We start from the raw sequence: 19017 nt of genomic DNA, 5'->3' as shown, positions 1-19017 counted from the left end.
GGCGGCATGGAGGCCGGAGAAGCAGGAAAGGTAGGAACTAGTCAGGCTGGAAGCATGTAGACAGTGAAGCACTCATTACCCCTGCACCCCAGGCCATCTTCCTTCACAATGTGTCAGCAAAGGGAAGGTCTGTGTAGAAGCCACCCCTGAACATACTCAGAACCAGAGCCCTGCCAGGTGCCCATCTGTCTACCACCCCTTCCTCCAGCCTCGCAGGTCACCCTCATGGGTTTTGGAGTGTGAGACAAGCTGAGGGAATTACGGTGTCTATGTGACCAGAGAATATTGAGAGCTTGAGCTAAGAATGACTTTCCTGAGGTCTGTGGGAAGCAGAGACGCTTTGACTTTGCCTGGGTGCCCTGGGAATGCTGCTGGGTTCCGACAAGCCCCGCCCCCGCCCCGCCCCCTCCTGTACTCACTTCCTTTGTTCTTCCCGGATCCCACTGGACCCTCAGGAAGTTCTTGGGTATGAGAAAACCTCTGGGGAGCGTGAAGACACCCAAACAGAACAATGGACTCTGGCCAGCCTGGCAGGGAGAGGAGACAGGCAGGGAGGGGAAACCAAGGCGAGGGGCAAGGGTAACAGGTGCTCGGTCTGGAGTAGGGGTGGGGAAGGGCTGAGCCTGCAGGGTGGTTGTGAAGTATGTCTGTAGAGGTGAGCTTCCAGCTGAGTTGGCTCCTGAGACACTTTAAGCCATCAGCCAGGTATGGCTCTTGAGGATGGCGGTATTCCAAGAGCATGCCTTTTTCACCTAGAATTTTCTTTGTATCTTCAACCCCCCTTTTCCCATGGCTACATTAACAGGAGGGCAGGAATGTGGCAGCAGGCTGGGGGCCTGTGACATGGGTTGAATTCATTATGGATTATGCTAATTCTGCACGGGTTGAATCAGCCTGGAACAACAGCCATGTTATCTGCCCTTGTTCTGCAGTGGGGCAGGGATCAGCTGGTTGGCTCTTCAGCCTCCGCTGTCATTGGCCTGAATTCAGCTAGGGTCGTCAGCTTCCTTGGAGAGAAACTGAAGTTCCTCTTTCTCTTCATGCAGTCTTGGGGACTTTCTACATGTTTCAGTAGACTTTGTACATGGCAGTCCAGCGCTCCCAAGGTAGCAAAATCGGATCCTCTTAAGATTTAGGTCTTACCCTGAGAACATAAACATGTATACATATACATACACACATATATAACTCAGTGGTGGAGAATTTGCCTAGCATGTGCAAGGCTCTGGGTTCAATTCCCTTGCACCACAAAATTAAAAGTTAAAAATAAATAAGTAAATTAAAAAAAAAAAGACAGGTTTAATGTGGATCTGCTTCTACCTTATCCTGCATTTAAAGTTCGTTACCCTGAGCTGGGCATGGTGTTACATGCCTATACTCTTAGCACTCAGGAGGCTGAGACAGGAGGATGCTGAACTCCAGGCCAGTATGGGTAAGCTATAGGGTGAGACCCTGTTTCAAAAAAATGAAACATGGGCTGGCAAAACGGCTCAGCGGGTAAAGGTGCTTGCGGCCAAGCTTGATGACCTGAACTCCGTCCCCAGGACCCACATGGTAGATGGAGAGAACTACCTCTTGCAAACTGTCCTGATGTGTGTACACCCACACAAACACACAAAAATAAATTTAATTTTTGAAAAACAAAACAAAATAAAAACACACTGTTGTAATCAAAGTCATAGGCTCAGCCCAGACTCGAGATGAGTGTGAAGGCCCAGCTGTGAATCCCAGGAGCCGAGGTTTCCTGGGCCCCGTTTGATGAGGGTATCTCACTGATAGTAGAGGCAGTACAGGGACGTGACCCTGTCTTCCCATCACCTTCTCTGTGGGCCTCGCCCTCTTGCCTCGGGTGAGAAAGCGTCTCTAGGGACAACGCGCTTTGACAGTGGGTCAGACACCTCATTGGCCCCACGAAGCAGTGCCTGCCCTGCTTGTAGACTCGCCCAGACATTTCATCACTACCACCAGGTACGCTCAGTATCCTGAGCCCTGGCCCATCATGGAGGAGCCTCTGACGATGACGGACATCACTGAAGTCAGGGAGCAGTGGTGCTTTTCAGGCAGAAGGTGAAGCTCCTCCAAAGGGAAAAGGACAGGGTTTCCCACGTCTCTCAAGTCCAGTGCGTCAGCTCTAGACCCTGAGTCCAACCAGGGAAGTCCCTAAGTATGGCGCTGCTTCCCATGTTATCTCCCCGGGGCAGCTGACAGACCTAGGAATAAACAAAGGAACAGGAGGAGGAGGAGGAGGAGGAGGAGGAGGAGGAGGAGGAGGAGGAGGAGGAGGGCTTATAAATTTGGCCAAGGTATGAGGGGGGATTCAAAAGAATAGATAATATTTCATGGATATTGCGCTTAACCGTACGGTAAGCACCATGCTAAGGGGTTGCCAACATTGACTCCCCTGGGAGAAGCCACCATCTCTTTGTTTTACAGATGAGGGACTATGGCTAAAGGACAGGGTGGGTGACTTTCCCTAGGACTCAGCAGTGCCAGGCTTTGAGGTCAGGTGACCTTCTGGATCCCAGGGGCTGACTCAGGTGCTCGGGTCACTGTCTTCGCTTCATTAGGGAACCCAGCTTTTTTTTTTTTTTAGCTCAAAGTGGGGCTTTCCACCCTTCATCTGAGCAGGGGAGTCGAGCCCTCGTTTATTACTCCACTTAGCTTAGTTACTGCTTCTAAGAATCAATTAATTAGAAAATCGTTCTTAGCTTAATCCTTCAAGTCTCCAACCAATATCTCTTTTTCTGTGTTTTCCTGTAACAATGCATGTAATTATCATGTATGTGGCATATAGACACCGAGAAACATGACACATGCTTGTCGTCTCAGTTTGGAACATTTTGCCTAGTGAGTATGTGACATTTATGTCACATAAAATGACAAATAGTGTTGGGAGTTAGATAGCAAACACAGGAATTCCCCCTCTAAGCTCGACAAAGACAATAATCCCCATAAATACAATCAGTAGTGCTTAAGTAAATAAGAAAAGCCAACAGAGGTACATGACTTAGCTGAATGGTCATTTTTCTGCGGCTGGAAGGCGCACTGTGCACAGATGTTAAATGCTGAGCACAGAGCACAGTATTATCGATCGCTGCCTGGACACTGGACAGCTGTGTACGGCAGACATGGCCAGCGCTGGACACCTTCCCTTTGTGGATACTGGCCACCAATGGAGTCATTATTAGTAGGATAAACATTTGCTCCCTGGAGAATGTTAGCCAAGAAGGAATGCTGATCCTTGATGGACTGGGCCACATGAGCCTCTGATGACCTCTACCATCACAGACATCACCCTTGGAACTAGGTATGAGGGGACTTCACTGCCCCTCTACTCTTTCTGAGAGCCCTTCGGTCACGGCGGTATGGGGGAAGCAGGGGTTGGGGTGTGGTTACACCAGGAGGGGAATTCCTGTCCGGAAGATTCCAGTGGGCTCTCTGAACCAGACACTGTTCCCTCATCCTCCCCAACACTAGGCACACCCTTGGCTTTCTCTACTGATGAGGCGATCTGAGCCCAGGAAGGTGGCTTCATGGCTTATGGGTCCTTAGGAGGGCCCTGTGTTTGCTTTGCAGCTCTCTTCTCTAGACGACAGACCCACGTGCTCGCTGCACACTGAGTCCCACAGATGGCACAGCCAGTTGTGCAGCACAGAACCCCGGCACCTCAGTCCGCACCTTTACAGGCTCCAGTCTCACGTCTGTGCAAAGGGGGCCAAGAGAAACACGTCTGTAACTTTGACCCTGGCCCTTTCTGCTCTAGGGTCTAGACTCATTGGTCTGATGGGATCTACTTGGAGCTGTATGATCTCCCCAATTTATTGGCAACAGAAAAACAGCTTTAATCCAGTGGCTTTTGGTGTTTCAGAGCTCCCTTCTCCTTGGATTCTTAGAGGGCAGTGGTCCCACTCATGAGCAGTCACAGACAAGGAGGGAATGATGGTACCCGACAAATGAAGCCTGCCCTGGGCTGGTTTCCTCATTTATATGGCGACAAAAGTACTCGGTGCGGTTGTGAGGAGAGGAGGAAGGGCACTTCTGGGGCACCTTATTCTGTGACTGTCACAGTTTTTCACTCTGAGCAAATGTGACTTCATTCCCTCTTCTTGAGGAGAGAAGGTTTTCGAGACAGGGTTTCTCTGTGTAGTTTTGGAGCCTTTCCTGGAATTCACTCTGTAGACCAGGCTGGCCTGGAACTCACAGAGATCCGCCTGGCTCTGCCTCCAGAGTGCTGGGATTAAAGGCGTGTGCCACCGCCGCCCGGTGAGGACAGAGGTGTTTTCACTCTGGTTTTTCAGGCTCAGATAACTCACACAATTGATTTGTAATGAATCCAGGATTTTTTGTGATGAACTCTATGAATTCAAAACAAAATCTTAGCATAAAATTGGAGACTGAATATTCTAACGCCCTCCTCCTAGGTGCCAGGATCTCTGGAAGGAGAGGAAGACCCTGTGAGTATTTCTGGATAGCCAGAAGCAGAGAACAGCATTCACCGCCTTGCTCTGCCTGTCGGCTCCGACCTGGGGGGTGTGGCCACCAGGTGGCGCTGTGAGCCAGATGACGCCCAGAAGCACTACCTGTGAGGCTTTAGGTCTAGGGCAGGCAAGAGGCTATGATAAGATTGTTCCAATGTCTCAGGTCACAGGATGAGGCTGTAGTCTGATGTCTATGCCCCCACCCTCACCCCAGGAGCTCCACTGCTGGCCCATTTTTGTTTTTTATTTTTGTTATTGTTATTGAGACAGGGTCTAATGCAGTCCAGGCTCACCTCCAACCCTGCTGCCCCAGACCTTCATGTAAGCCATGGTCCTGGCTCTGCCTCAGGAGGGCTAGCATCACTGATGTGAACCACCAGCCCCTGCTCCAGTTGCAGCCTGAGTGTTGAGATCTCTCTCTCTAAACCCCCCCGACCCCCCACTTCCCTTCTGGGCTTTTCCCCTATCTTTAAGATTCCTGAGTATGGACAGGACTTCATAGAGAGATCTTGTCTCAAAAACAAAACAGAATTCCTTCCACAAGCAGGGCTTTGGGAGGGCCCAGACCTACTGGGTGACAGTACCATCCTTGCCCCAATCCTACATTTGAAGCCTCTCCTGCCCGGTATACAGGGCTTCCCTCTTCCCCACTTGAGTAAATACAGGGAATGGAACCCTCAGCTCTTTCTGCACAGAGTCCAGAACATTCCAACAGTGGGCATTCACCCAGCGAGTTAGCTACTCTTGCCAATAAGGTTACCACAGATTTGTCAACTAGAAACCCTGGACTCTGTGCCACTGACCCCTCACCCATGAGCTTTCCTAAGTGCTAGCCTCCTTGTTAGTCTACTCGTCATGAACTATGCAGGCCCTTCACAAGGCTTTCACTGGCTTTGAATTTTTCTTTAGCTGGGGATCCTGTTGTGCGCCCCCCCCCCCCAGGGCAGAGACCCCAGGAGTTACACTTTGCAGTTCAGTACAGGGCCTGGCACAGTGTAGGAACCAGCCACAGATGGCTGTTGGTGGCGATGATGGTGTTGGGTACCTCCTTAGACCGGCCGGTCAGAAGAACCAACCTGTTGACCACCAAGAGCCCAGAGGAAGCTGGGAGTGAGCTGTCACTGGAGTGTGCTGTCACTGGAGGTGTGCAAACAGGGTACCACAGCAGCTAAATGCCAATGATGGTCAAGGCTGCCAGAAGGGAGTCAAGGGAGCCTTTGGGAAAGCTTCCAAGGCCCGTTAGGAACCAGAAATCCTCCATGAGAAAGAGTTGAGGGACAGTGCAACGACAGAGTTCCATTGCTACAGCCTGAGGCAGGGGCGTGCAAGGGCCTCATGGCTGAGGATGTACAGATGGTGGATGGAGGTGGAGTGACATGGATAGGGGGTGAAGAAAGCAAGCAGGGTGTAGCCTACCCCAGTAACCACCTCCCGAATGTTGTCGTACACACCCGATCCTGGAAGGTTCTTGGCCTTTTCAGGGAGAAAGAGCTGCCCACGGTGGGGTCTAATTTACCCTTGTAGCCCCAACCCCAGGGCAGCGATTGTCAGCAAACTCCGGTTCAATGATGAGATGGAAAGAACTCTTCTACGTATTTATTAAACCAAGGACCAGTCAGGGGCTGGGCTGGGCTGGGCGAGTGTGGCAAGACGGAGCTCACACTGCCTTGTGAGCATCTCTGGGGCCAGCCCCAGTGCCCACACGGTCACCAATAGCTGGCTTCTTCCCAACACCGCCAACGCATGCCCAGAAGTCTTACAAAAGTGAACAAATACATTTATCTTCGTTTCCATCCCCGACCAGCAGAGGTGGGGGTTAAAAGTGACAGTTCACTAAGAAAAGGCAATGACTCTCATAAAATGAAGACAAAGGAGAGAGTCCAGGGCTAGAGAGCTGAGATGTGACCCTGGGGGTAAGCATAATGTAGATGGGAAACCCCGTCTCTTTCTGCTGCACTCCTGGAGGATTAATGGGCCTCTGGGCTCTGGCCCATGGACACTAACTCCACAAGGCCCCTTGGAGCTCATGGCCAGATAGCCAAAATTGCATTGACTTCTTAGGAAGCATCGTGAGACAGGGTCTCTGGGGAAAATGTGCACGCTTCCAGTCTTGATGCTAGGGGACCCCCATCCCACAATAAGAAACTGACAGGCTTGGGACTGACATGTCCCAAGCTTCCTGAGGCTCTGAAAGGTGGACTGACTTTGCTCATACCATGAGCTGGCCACTGGACCTAGAGTCCCACCTCTGTGACCTTGCTGTCGCCGCTGCTGGCCGTAATGGGAAAAAGCACAGACAATGGTCATAGGGCACCCAGCCAGGGGAGGAGATGGATGACAGACAGGGAAGTCCATGGCCCCCACCCTCAGCAGGAGGCTGGGCTCTTCACACCTCTCCAAGACCTCAGGTGAGCACGTCTGTTGCTCCTGGCCCCCTTTCCCGACTGTCCTACAAGGAGGGTGGATTTGATTTTCTCTCTAAGTCCTTCTACAACTAAGAATCTACCCAGGATTCCATGAGAAAAGGAAGAAGTAGGCCTCACAGAAGGTGTGGTTAGACACTGAGCTCCGAGGAGCTGAGTCAGCATTTGCAGAGCTGACCCCCACCCACCCCGTCACACGGTGGGTCAGGTCCATCCAGGCAAAAGGGAAGGAAGGCACTTATGGACAGCGGGGGGCGGGGCTCAGGAAGGGACCAGAGTCTGGTTTGGCAGCCAAGTCCCTCTGCCCACAGTTCTGGGAAGGGAGCCACCGAGACAAACGGGTAGATTTTGTTCCTGGTTACAGGCCCCAGGTACTAAAGCTATCCCTGGCCCACAGCTTTACTGAGATGCCGCCACGTAGGCCTGGAGACTCCCCACAGGCATTGGCACATTAAAATATAAGTTAGTTGGGACCTGAGCAAGCCCAGGACAGCAGTCTGTCAAGTGGCCCCAGGCCACACCATTTGTCACAAGATGTCTGAGCCTCTGGCAGCAAATTCCTGGGTGTCTCCACAGTGTAGGAGTACCTTAGGGCTGAAGCCAGGCTGCCGGGGGTAGGCACCCTCGCGCACCAGGCGCCGGCACTGCACATCTTGGCCTACGCTAACACTCTGTAAAGCTGGGAGGTGATGGAGCAGCATCTCAGGGAGGGGTACCAGGCTGGTACCCGACAGGTCTAGTTCCTGCAGCAAGCCCAGGCCTGAAAACACCTCGGCTCCTGCCCACTTGAGCTTGGGGTTGCCTGACAAGTCCAGGACCTGTAGGCCTGGGAGCTCACGGAAGCCATGGGGTGCTAACTGGGGGACACTCTGTAGGCTGGCCAGTGACAGGTGGGTGAGGCCTGCCAACCCCATGAAGGCACCTGGGTGGATGGTAGCCAGAGGGTTCCCATCCAGGTTCAGGTAACGCAGGGGCAGGTCTCGGAGATCGGGCACAGCACGGAGCCGGTTCCAGGCCAGATTCAGGCTCTGAATGGTAGGTGCAGGCAGGCTGGCCCGGGCTGGATGGGGGAGCAGGCGGTGGATAAGGTTGTGGGATAGGTCCACGTGCAGCGTCCGGCCCTGGCTGTGGGTGGAGAAGGCAGAGATTGAGACCTCCCGTAGTCGGTTATGGCTGAGGTTGACATCGCTCAGGGAGGAGCTGGTGAAGACCTCAGCTGGCAGGGCTGCCAGGCCATTGTGGCTGAGGTCAAGCGACTCCAGGTATCGCAGGCGGGAGAAGGCAGTGGGCGAGATGCTGGTGAGCAGATTGTGACTGAGGTCCAGGCCAGCCAGTGTGGTATAGCCCGGCCCTGCCAGCACCGACTCATTCACAGTCTCTAGCCGGTTGGAAGACAGGTCCAGGTGGGCTGTGTCCAGAGGGATGGGCACAGGCACAATGTGGGGGCCCAGGCTGCTGCAGTCCACCCGAGTCAGGCTGAAACTGTCAAAGAGGCCAAAAGTCTCTTCCTCACACTGGCATCCGGGAAAACATGGCCGAGTTGTCTGCACTCTGCCCATGGCCAGGAGCAGCAGGAACAGGGAGCACAACATGGTGGCACCTGGAAAGAGAGCCACAGGTGAGGGGTGGATGGACCAGACACTCTTATCCTGCCCTACAAGACACAGCCCATGTGCAGGGACACAGCTGGGACTTGTCACAGCTTCTGGCCTCCTGGAACACACCTAACTCCTAGTCCTTATTTTTTTTTCCTGGCCTCCGTCTCCACATCTGTATGGCTTAAGGGGGTTTGGGTGGACTTTCAACTGGGAGCATCAGATGCAAGTGGCCTGCTCTGGTTGAAGTGACGGTACCCGGACATCTAACCGTGAAACCTGCTGGACCAGATGGTCTCTTGGCTGGTTTTACTAAATCTGCTGATCCAGGACTCAGAGGCTGCTGGAGACCCAGGTATGCCACAGAGGAGTTCACAGTGCGGGGGTGGAGTTGGGGGGCTTCATTCATCTTGGCTGAAAAGATGCCACAGGCTGGGTGCTGGGTTGGCTGCCTCTGAGCACGGTCTTCTCTAACCCTCCCAGCCATCTACAAGGCAGGGTCCTGGCTCCATCTGACAAGAGAGAACGGAGCCTTGACGGGTTGGAGACCGGGAAGGACACAGCTAAGCATGGTGGTGCTGGGTGGAGTAGACACAGAGCCAGGATCCTTTGCTGCCAATGGCAGGGGCTGAACCCACTCTTCCTGCAGGGACTGCCCTTTCCCCTTCCACCTTAGTTGGCTCTGCAGGAGCAACTCCCTTCTACTTGGAGACCCAGTGTCTGGATTCCCAGATATGCTTGGGGGTCGCCCACACCCTGAGCCCCTGCTCTCTTGCCTGTGCCCAGCCCCCAGCTGGCTCACCTCTCCGCCCCCTCCCCCTTTAACTGTGACAGGCAGGGTTAGGGCTTATGACCCCACTGGGCAGAAGAAGAAACAGGCTCAGAGAGAACCAGGGCTGCACCACCAAACTAGCACAAAACAGTCGGAATTAGACCCAGGCTTGCTCAGTTCTTCTGTCTCGGTCTCCTGCCTCCAGAAGGCCTGGTGGGGAGCAGGGTGAATCCAGGGGGGACTTTCCTTATAGACGTATGCTACAGCTCAAGCCACCCACTCCTCGACCTCAGTTCCTTCTGTGAAACTACAAGCCGGGCGGTGGTGACGCACGCCTTTAATCCCAGCACTCAGGAGGCAGAGCCAGGCGGATCTCTGTGAGTTCGAGGCCAGCCTGGTCTACAAAGTGAATTCCAGGACAGCCAGAGCTGTAACACAGAGAAATCCTGTCTTGAAAAACTAAAAACCAAAAACCAAAAAAAAAAAAAAAAAAAGAAAGAAAGAAAGAAAGAAATTACAACAGAAGCCATTACATATTCCTGACACTATGTGGATGCTGTCATATCTAAAGGTTGCAGAGGTCCACACGAGGCATATTCAAGGTTTATGTTCATGTTTTTGAGGACCTCTAAGTGTCCCCCTCCCCTGCTAGGCAGCCACTCTGAAGACAGAAGGCTCTTCATTGGGGGGCCTGCCCTCCTGCCTGTCTCCCTTCCAGGGGCCTCCGGGGAAGAAATAGGGTGAAGTGGGAGGGGTGAGGACCTGCCCACCTTCTAGACCGGGGTAGCAGACAGCTGGATAGCATTACCCGTCCTCCATGAAACTTTAAAGACGCAGCCACTCGATCTGCACTCTGGCTCTGTCCTGGGCCAGGGAGAACCGGGGCTGGGCTCTTCTGCCCTACCCAACCCTGGGGCCCTTCTTGTCTACCCCTTTCTTTTGTAGAGACCAATTCAAGGATTAAACCCTCCCCAGGTGCATCCTGGGCTTGGACCCAGCCAAGGCAGGACAGAGTGTTCCAATGTTTGCACCAAGAGGAAAATATTAAGTTGCTCCAGGCCCCTTTGTTCCCCCAGGGAGCTCTTCAAGAGTTCATTACCACCACCCCTACCCCGCCCTCAAGCTAAGCGGATCGCTCTTAGCCTCCACCCCCAACCTGGGGGTTTAAACAAACACCACAAAGGGCCCCGAGATTACCCTTTGGTTTCCAGAGGTGATTATACAATGTGTCCACAAAATGCCAGGCTGCTGCTCCTGAACTCTAGCTTATGTAACCCGCGGCCGGGCAAACACAGCACAGATGTTTCTCTCCTCTAGGTCCCAGCCCTGGACTCCCAACAGGGCAGCAATGTCTGCCATCCTCACACAAGTCCACAAAGCCCTGCACCCTGCATCTGTAGAGAGCTGAGCACATCCTTCCCCGGGGGATCTGGAATGATGCAGCGGTCCGCATGCTGAGATAAAGGGGACAGGTGGAGTGCCACCTGGGCGATGTGGCTGATAAACGCACTAGGCCAGAGCCTTGCTCTGCTGTGCCACGGACACCTCCCAGGGCCCTGTCATACACAGGCTCCGGGGAACTCTAGTGGGAAATAGGAAGCGAAAGCCCACCAATCTCATATAGTCCTCGAGTTCGCCCAGTGAGACCAACTGTCCCATCCCTCGTTAAAGGATCTGAAGAGTCACCTGCTAACCTGTGTGATCTGGAGACACTACAGGAAGGATGAGGGGAGGCCAGTCCTTCGAAGAGCTGCTCTAAGGACTGGAGATATGTCCCCCTACAGGGGACACGCCCAGTACCGTCAAGTCACTGACAGAGCCACAGTGTGGGTTGCTGTGTCTCTCCAGGTTAGACGCTACACCAAGGGCCCCTCGCCATGCTTCACCACACTCCAGGACGATGATAAGAAAGCAACAGGGCAGCTGTGTCAGGCGGGACAAGTCCCAGGGGAGTCAGGACCCCTAGATCTTCGTCACTGTTCCGCCCTGGACTGTCGTGATCACCAGTGCCTTCCTCTCTGGGAGCCTCTGCTTCCCATCTCCACAATGAGGGGTTCAGTACCAACCCTAGAGCTGTAGGATTTTAAAGCTGAGCAAAGCACCGGGCTGAGCCTTCTCAGGGGGCGAGTGGATGAGACTGTAAGGCCCCCCTTCTCATCCACAGCAAACAGCACATTCACAGCAAACATCATCAGCATCTTGAACCCAGGAGGCTTAAGGTTTTGAGACTTTCACAGTTTTATTTCCAGGAATTTGATTTCCTCATCTGTGCATTAGTGTTGCCCAGCCTCTATTCTGGGACCTCTACTCTGGGAGAAAGTGCAGCGCAGACATCCGGGCCACACAGACATGTGGGCAATGCAGACAGGCAGCCACCAAGGATGTCTGGAGAGGAGAGACATCTCCAGGTCAAGAGATCGTTTCTACAACCCTTGCCCTGCCGACGAAAGACACCCAAAGAGCCACAGAACAAGGCAAGACACTTCCCACAGCTCTGGTTTGGAAGACAGCAGGTCCTGTGAGGCCAGCCACGAGCTATTTAGGGCCCACAACGTCAAGTCCACAGTGACTCCTGGCCTGTGAGGCCAAGCATGAATGGTGTGAACACTATGGGCCAGGCAGCCCCAAGGGGCTCTTTCCACATCACATCCCAAATCGGCCATGAGACAGAGCTGGCCCTATCACTGCCCTCGGGATTGTTTGGAAAACCACAGAGATCATCTTCTCCCAGACAGAAGGCCTCTGGAGGTTGGAAATGCCCCTCTCCCTTCTCTGTCCGAATCCCCGTAGGAATTGAAATGGCTTTGTCATCTGGGTAGCAACTTCTCTCAGCAGTCCGCTGTTGTTCACACCGTCCACAAACACAGAGAATTCCAGGCTCGTGAGCTGCAGAGCCCCTGGAGACTATGGGTGACTGAAGCCCAGAGGGCCAGTAAAGGAAATGCGATGGCAGAGCAAGGCCCAGGAGCTGGGGACCCACCACCTCACACTGCTCCTTACATCACACACATCTATCCACCCGTCCCTGCCTGGCCAGTGGAACAAAGCAGTCTCTGTCCCCACAGGCTCCCACCACCCCTCCCTCTTGGCCTCTCACACCTCAGGCTACCAATAGGCCTCCTTTAGAGGCTACTGAGAAAATTCAAATTTCAAACATAAAGTGTGAGCAGCTTGGGGACGGAGCGCCTCCTTCTTAACCTACACATCCTTCCCTAACTGGGGTCAAAACCAGACCTGGGGGCAGCAACAGAGACCCAGCAAGAAGCTATGTGGGTTGGCTATTAGACCTAGGACCTGCCTGGAATCCAGCCCTGCCTACTGGAGTCTCAGAGTCCTCCAGAGGGACAAGAAGTGATGGCCGTGGAAAATGTAGAGATGGTGTATTCTGCTCAGTAAGTGCTCAGTCCCTGGTGACCAACAACGGCCAGAGTTTTCTAAACTTCCTGGAGGTGGTGACTTAGCCTTCACATCCCTTTCCACCCAGGTTCCTATGTGCAGAGCCGGGCACCCAGCAGGTCCATGGTTCACACTGACCTCTCAGACATACTGCTGGTGTCTGCTGCTGAGGCTCCAGCCACCCTCCTCTTCTGTGGGACACCTCTCTGGGATTAGAGGCTGGAGTCCACACTCCCCCTGGGTCTGCTTGCCAGGCTCTGGTACCACGCCACAGAACTTCTGACTGTATAAAACTTTCTAGCTTTTGCTAACAACTTCAACATGGAACCTCTGGCACAGGAGCTAAGTGGGATGGGGGATAGTTGCGGGTTGGTCCAGTGCCCAGCACCCACCTAGGATGGGCTTTTTATCAGCCAGCTGCTCCTCAACCCCCAATGGCCTCGCAGCTCACTGCCTTCAGTCACAAGCATACTGACAGCAATGAAATCCACAGGGAGACAACATTTCATAAGCGTCCTGCCCTCCAACCACTTAGCTCTGGAAATTAGAATCAGAATTTTGGGGATACACTCAGAGCCTCCAGGGCTGGTTTTCTCTTCAGAATCGATATTGCAAGCACATCAGCTCCCCGAATGTGTCATTACTGCCCCATGACAGTCCTTAACTGTGGTGATTATTATCCCTGCTGCACAGGCAAACAGCAGCATGCTATTCAGCCAGGCAATAGAGGAACCGGACCCAGGCATGTTAGCTCCAAACCCACACTTGGCCTCAATGTAGAAACTGGCAGTGTGGACAGGCGCTTAGAGTTGGTAATGTGGGGCTGTAATGACATGTTTACCTGTCTGTCCTCTGTGGGCAGTGACGGGGAGTTAGGTTTTTGTTTTTTTTTTTTTTTTTTTATTTCTCCCTGGATCAAGTACTATATTAAGATATACCAGGTATTGGCTGGGCATGGTGGCCCACGCCTTTAATCTCGGCACTCAAAAGATAGAGGCAGGAGGATCTCTGTGAGTTCGAGTTCACATATTGAGTACCACAGCATCTGGGGCTATATAGTTTAAGACCCTGTTTCAAAACAAAGAAGCAGTCAATCAACCAAACAAAAAGTCTAAAACATGTATCAGGCACACAGATGGTGGCACTGTCACCAAAGGACACCTCAGCCTGTCCCATGCATCCTCAGCTATTTATGTCTGGTCGCCCTGCAAAACCAGGAAGTTAGATGGTATTGCACTTGTCTTCTGGCTGTCTAAGGAGTCTAGAGAGGTTCAATGATTTGTCCAGAGTCACATGGCCAGTGAGGGGACAAAGGCTGGACACGGGTATTCTGAACCTAGCACCTGGCCTCCTTCATGACATCTTTGGTACCGGTGGGGCCTGGAACTTCAGTACCCTCCCACCGAAGGAGCATCATCTACAGGGATATGAACGAGCTATTTTCTCCTTCCAGTTGGTCTTTGGGAAAACTGTCAAGCTCCTACCAATTTCAAACAGCACAGGAGAACACAGGGAGAGAGAAAAAAGGTTTTGCAGACCGGGCACCAGCCTTACAGGCTTTCACTGACTCTGAGAACCGAGTCTGGTCTTGTAACATGTAGAGAAGCCTGGTGCTGCTCCCAGCCGGGCCCGGCTCTGACTACTTAGAGGAAGCAAGGACTCAGCCCGCTGGCACCAGCGGGTCTCAGCGCATGTTCAGTCCTGCCTCTGTGGGTGACTGCAGGGTCAGAGAAGGGATGCTCAGACACACAGGATGCAGAGCCCAAAGGCCATCCTTGGAGGCCTTGGAATCTCTCAGTGTCTCACCCCGGGGCCCTGACCAAGTTCCCCTGGGATCTGGGAAGGTCGCAAAGGCCAGAGGAGGCTGAGGCAGTGGTGACACCTGTGGCCGAAAGGGAATCTGGCATCAAAACAGCAGTCACTCCTAGGCAAGCGGGTCTCTGTCTCTCCTCTTCCTCCAGTCAGGCAACCACCTCGCCTGGGTCCAACTCAGGAGACCTCTGTAGCCACCTGGTCTCTGGCCTCCACCTCTAAACACTTCCAAAGCTCTAAACAACCGCCATGCTGGGCACCAGAGTACAGACAGCTTCCAACTAAAGATCAAAGAGTCCACCACTGCGCCCCATCTAAAACCCATTCCACAAAAACAGCCTCTCAGGCTAGACACCTGCCACTCCCCAGGGACCTCTGCCTTTGCATAGGCTATTTCTTTTGACAAAGATGGCAAAGCCCCCCCCCCGCCCCCCTCCGCTTTTTGTCTTCCACAAACTCTCACTTGTCTGACTCAAAAGCTACCTGTTCTGTGAGGCCTTCCCAGCCTAACCCGGCCTCATCCCCCAAAGAGTCACTGGGCTGTAGCTGTCTAAGAATGTGTCCAGCTCTACCGTGGATACTAGCATGGGGTGGTGGGGGACCCAGAGGAGTAAAATGTCAGGGGCAGAGAGGCCTCCTTCTGCTTCAGTGCCTCCTGGAACTCAGAGCTTGGCTTAGCGGTAAAATCAGGTTTATGACTGGGGTCCATGCTATTTCTGCCTCCACTGCGTTCACACAATGTAGTCAGACACCCTGAAACGCCATCTCAATTTATTAGCGCATACAGTAATCTGTTATGTTATTTAACATTCACAACACATCAACCGGTAACTCCACCTGAAGGTGGCTACGCATCCGACAGGCAAAATGACACATCCCAGGTGACAGAGGTGGGCACCCATGGAGCAAGAGCACAGCTCCCAGACTTTCTGACTGGAAGGCATGCAGCATCTTGTCTTCAGATAGGTCTCCCAGACTCCAGCACCATCCAAAAGCCAGAGGAAGGCTTTAGACTGACCAACACCACCCTTTCCTCCAGCAACTCTCAGCACACAGGCTCAAATTCCCGCTCAAACTGATGCTCAGTGATTCAGCCTCCACCTCCCCTCCCAGCCTCCGAGTAACTTATTCCTCAAAACCCAAACCATGCACCCCGACACAAAGACAAACCACCTGCACGCTGTTTCCAGGACACACAGAGCCCTGCATGTATTGTGGGAAGCCCTTCCTGGCTCTGTTGTGCATTGGAAAACTTCAAAACCCTAGGCGGAATCATCTACTCTGCCAGGTCCCTCCCATGGTCCCTCCTATGGAACCTGTCTTAGAACTTGTTTTGTCAGGGGACTTCCAGGGTGGGCCCTGCCCTCTTCAGGAAGTATCCCCAATTCCTAGGCTCGGTGCCCTGAGAAAGGATGGTGAACTCCATAAAGTACACCGCTTCTGCTTTGTGCCAGAAGTAATGATTAAGACTGCCGGTCTGGACTCTGTCTCTTGACCAGTCTGTCATGCACAAGATAAGTAACATCAGCTTTTGCCTTTACACGGGTCAGTGGAACAGGGTGGGTGGAAGCCCTGTGGACTCGAGTTCCCCAGGATGGTGCATTCCAGCCTTCTTGTCCTAGGAACAAATTAATGCCTGGGAACACAATAGTTTCCAGGCTCTGGAGTCACAAGGGAATTTACACTCCTCTCTCAAAAGGAATGACTAGGACTAGACATTAAAAGTGGCCATCTTTGCCTCTTTCCCAAGTCTGTGGCCAGCTTATCTCCCCCCCCCAAACCCCCCTCCTTAGTATTGGGCAAAGTTCTTGGTTAAAGATTGGGGTGGAGGGCTGGAAAAGAAATGTTTGGTTTATCTTTGCCACCCAGGATCAAAAGCCCAGGCAGGATGGAGCCACTCCCACTCTGGGGGCTTTGCAAGTCTAGACTTATCCGAAAGGATAGCATGGAGCAAGGAAGGATCTAAGTTTGAGTCACCTCTGGGCCTGGCCAAGTGTGGGTGGCGCTGCTCACAGCTAAACTCCGGACGCTGGTTACCACCACTGCGCGCTCCGCTCCCGCCGCGGCGAGGAATCCTCACCCCATCCGTAAGTGACCGAATCTCAACGGGGATGAGCAATACGCCCAGTGCCCTACCGTGGGCCACTGATTGTCCTGTTGGAAACAAGTGTATGCAAGTCCCCACCCCCTCCCCACAGCCCAACCGGGGCTGGGGCCGCGAGCAGGCCGGATGCAGGCAAGCCTTGGCCTTTCTCACCTATTGAATCAGAAGGTTGATCCCCTCACTCTGGGGTCCGGTTAAATGCAGAGTGGTACTCAAAACCAAGCACGTCTCTCCACCAAGCTGGCGGGTTTCTCCTTCCACACTCACTCAGTCCCAGGAGCGAAGGGCAGACAACTGCCAGCAGCGCGCTACTCCCCGGTCTCCAGCCTCAGGCCGGAGCCCAGACCAGCCGCGTCCCTCCCTCCTCCCACCAGGGTCCTGTGAGGGTGTCCAGCACGCTCCGCCCAGTCCTGGCCCGGGCCAGTCGCCAGGCACTGCCGATCACCCCCGACCCACCAATCCTATCCCACCCCCTCGCGGCTGGAAGGACCTCCGGAGGTGAGAGAGAGGAGGGCTGCCAGCAAGCGTTGCCGGAGGAACCCGGAGAAAAGTTTGAAGCCAAGTAGGGGGAAACGGTGGACAGCAGGGGAGCGGAGAGTCAGGGCAGCTCAGGCTCTCAGCGCGCACACATGCCCCACGGACACCCAACCCAGACACGTCGACAGGCACAGACCACGTATGCGGACACACGCGGAGCGCCCACCGGTCCCCACAACCAGACGCCAGGCTGCGAAACGAGGACACCGGGGCGAGACAGCTATGCAAAGCCACGCACACACAAAGGCGCAGGCAGATGCGGGCTTCTCAACCCAAATCCACAAAAGACCCACTACCGTGAGATGCACGTGTTCTTACAAAGACCCTGGAGGCGCCGGCCCACGCCCACGGCCCCCAGACAGAGCCTTTGTCTCCTGAAAGCCCTCTCCCCTGCTACCCCCACCCTGCGCTGCTGTGGCCCGGTGTCCCGGAAAAGTTGAGGGGCCTCGGCAGGACCCGGACCCGCCCCTCACTCCCGCCTGCCCACGGGATGGGGCGGCGAGGTTGGAGTCCAAGGCTCCAGACCTCCGCCTGCACGCCGATCTCGTTGCGCCTCGGGACAGCACCCACCTGGCAGGTCCACAGCTGTCGCCTCGGCACGCTCACCTAGGCGGCCCGGCGCTGGCCGGTGGGCCGGCGCTTTTCTCCGCGCCGCACGTCCCGCCCCAAGTCCCCGCCCGCCGCCGGGCTCCCCTTGCTGGGCACCCAGTGGCTGCTCGGGCTGGCGGCCAAGAGGCTCAGGGAGCGTCGTCAAAGTGCAAGTCTAGCGGGGCGCTCCCGCCGCCCAGCCCCCGCCCGCCGGCCGAGCACGGGTTCCACCCTAGGGAGCGTCTCAAAAGTGCGCCGTTCCCTCCCATTCCACTAGGCCTCTCTCCCAGTTTCCTGCAACCCGGATCCCTGCCCCCTCTGCCTTCCCCCTTTGCTCGTCCCAGTAATCTCAGCAGATGGCCGCTGGCTTGGGAACATCTGGAGGTTGCCGGAGTGTGTGTGTGTGTGTGTGTGTGTGTGTGTGTGTGTGTGCAGAGTTAGTTGGTAAGAATGGGTGGATGAGGGTTTTTCTCAAAGTCTCCGCCCTACCATTAAAAAAAAAAGTTTAAAAAAGGGTCTAGAGCCATTAATGTGCGTGTTTGAGAAAGAGAGAGACAGAGACAGACAGAAAGGAGGGCGAGCTTAAGAAGAAAGCTGGCAGGCAGCGACTGAGGGAGAAAGCAACAGACATAACAGACTTATTTTTTCTTTCCTGGAGGGAAAGTCAACTTCTGGCTGCATTTCCAAGAAGGGAAACTGCTCCGTAGTAAAGGCTTAAGTCTTCCCCTCCCTCTGCAGCCCATCCTCTCCAGCCAAAATTTATGAGGATATATATATCTCCAGACAATGCCAACCTCCAGAGGGGGCGCATCCTGATAAAGGGTTAGTGGGAGGTTTGGTATTGGTTTTGGACCTCCCAGGAACTTGCCACCCAGCAATGTTCCCCTGTCATGGCCCAGACTTGCTGCATCCAGGGTTTTTGTTTCTTTCTTCCTTATTTTAAAACAAAAATCTTTGCTTGGGCTTGTGTGTGTGTGTGTGTGTGTGTGTGTGTGTGTGTGTGTGTGTGTGTGTGTCTGAGGAAAAGCAAGTTCCCAGTCGGTAAAATCAAACTCACACTCAGAAGAAAGTGGTTGTTCAGACCCTTGCCTTGCTCACAGTCATCCTGTGATCCTGGGGACTCACCTGGGCTGAATCCTACTCATTAAGGGGTAGAGGCCAGTGGTCCGTGTCTGTAAGCTTCCTTGTTATCCCAGTACTGGGGAGCTGGAGGCAAGATAACTTTCTGTTTTTAGACAGTCTAGCTATAGAATGAGACTGTCTCAAAAAGCCAAAGGAAGAAAAGAAAAAAGAATCCCATCACCCTGGCTTG

At 53.8% G+C, this 19017-nt stretch overlaps 1 protein-coding gene across 2 annotated transcripts; it reads right to left on the bottom strand.

Moving 5' to 3' along the window:
- Positions 1-6047: 6047 nt before the first annotated feature.
- On the bottom strand, positions 6048-17776 carry Tsku (tsukushi, small leucine rich proteoglycan). 2 transcript variants are annotated; one of them, XM_059253098.1, is made up of 2 exons: positions 17688-17776; positions 6048-8501 (listed from the first exon to the last, which is right to left on the bottom strand). In XM_059253098.1, the coding sequence occupies exon 2, from the start codon at positions 8491-8493 to the stop codon at positions 7429-7431; it is 1065 nt and encodes a 354-aa protein (XP_059109081.1). In that variant the 5' UTR covers positions 8494-8501; positions 17688-17776; the 3' UTR covers positions 6048-7428. The 2 variants fall into 2 exon arrangements, with proteins under 2 accessions (XP_059109081.1, XP_059109089.1); XM_059253106.1 differs by lacking the exon at positions 17688-17776 and adding an exon at positions 16734-16887.
- Positions 17777-19017: the final 1241 nt, after the last annotated feature.

The sequence above is a fragment of the Peromyscus eremicus genome, chromosome 1 (genome assembly GCF_949786415.1).
Source record: "Peromyscus eremicus chromosome 1, PerEre_H2_v1, whole genome shotgun sequence".
Taxonomy (NCBI): domain Eukaryota; kingdom Metazoa; phylum Chordata; class Mammalia; order Rodentia; family Cricetidae; genus Peromyscus; species Peromyscus eremicus.
This window is presented reverse-complemented; position numbering and strand designations above follow the sequence as displayed.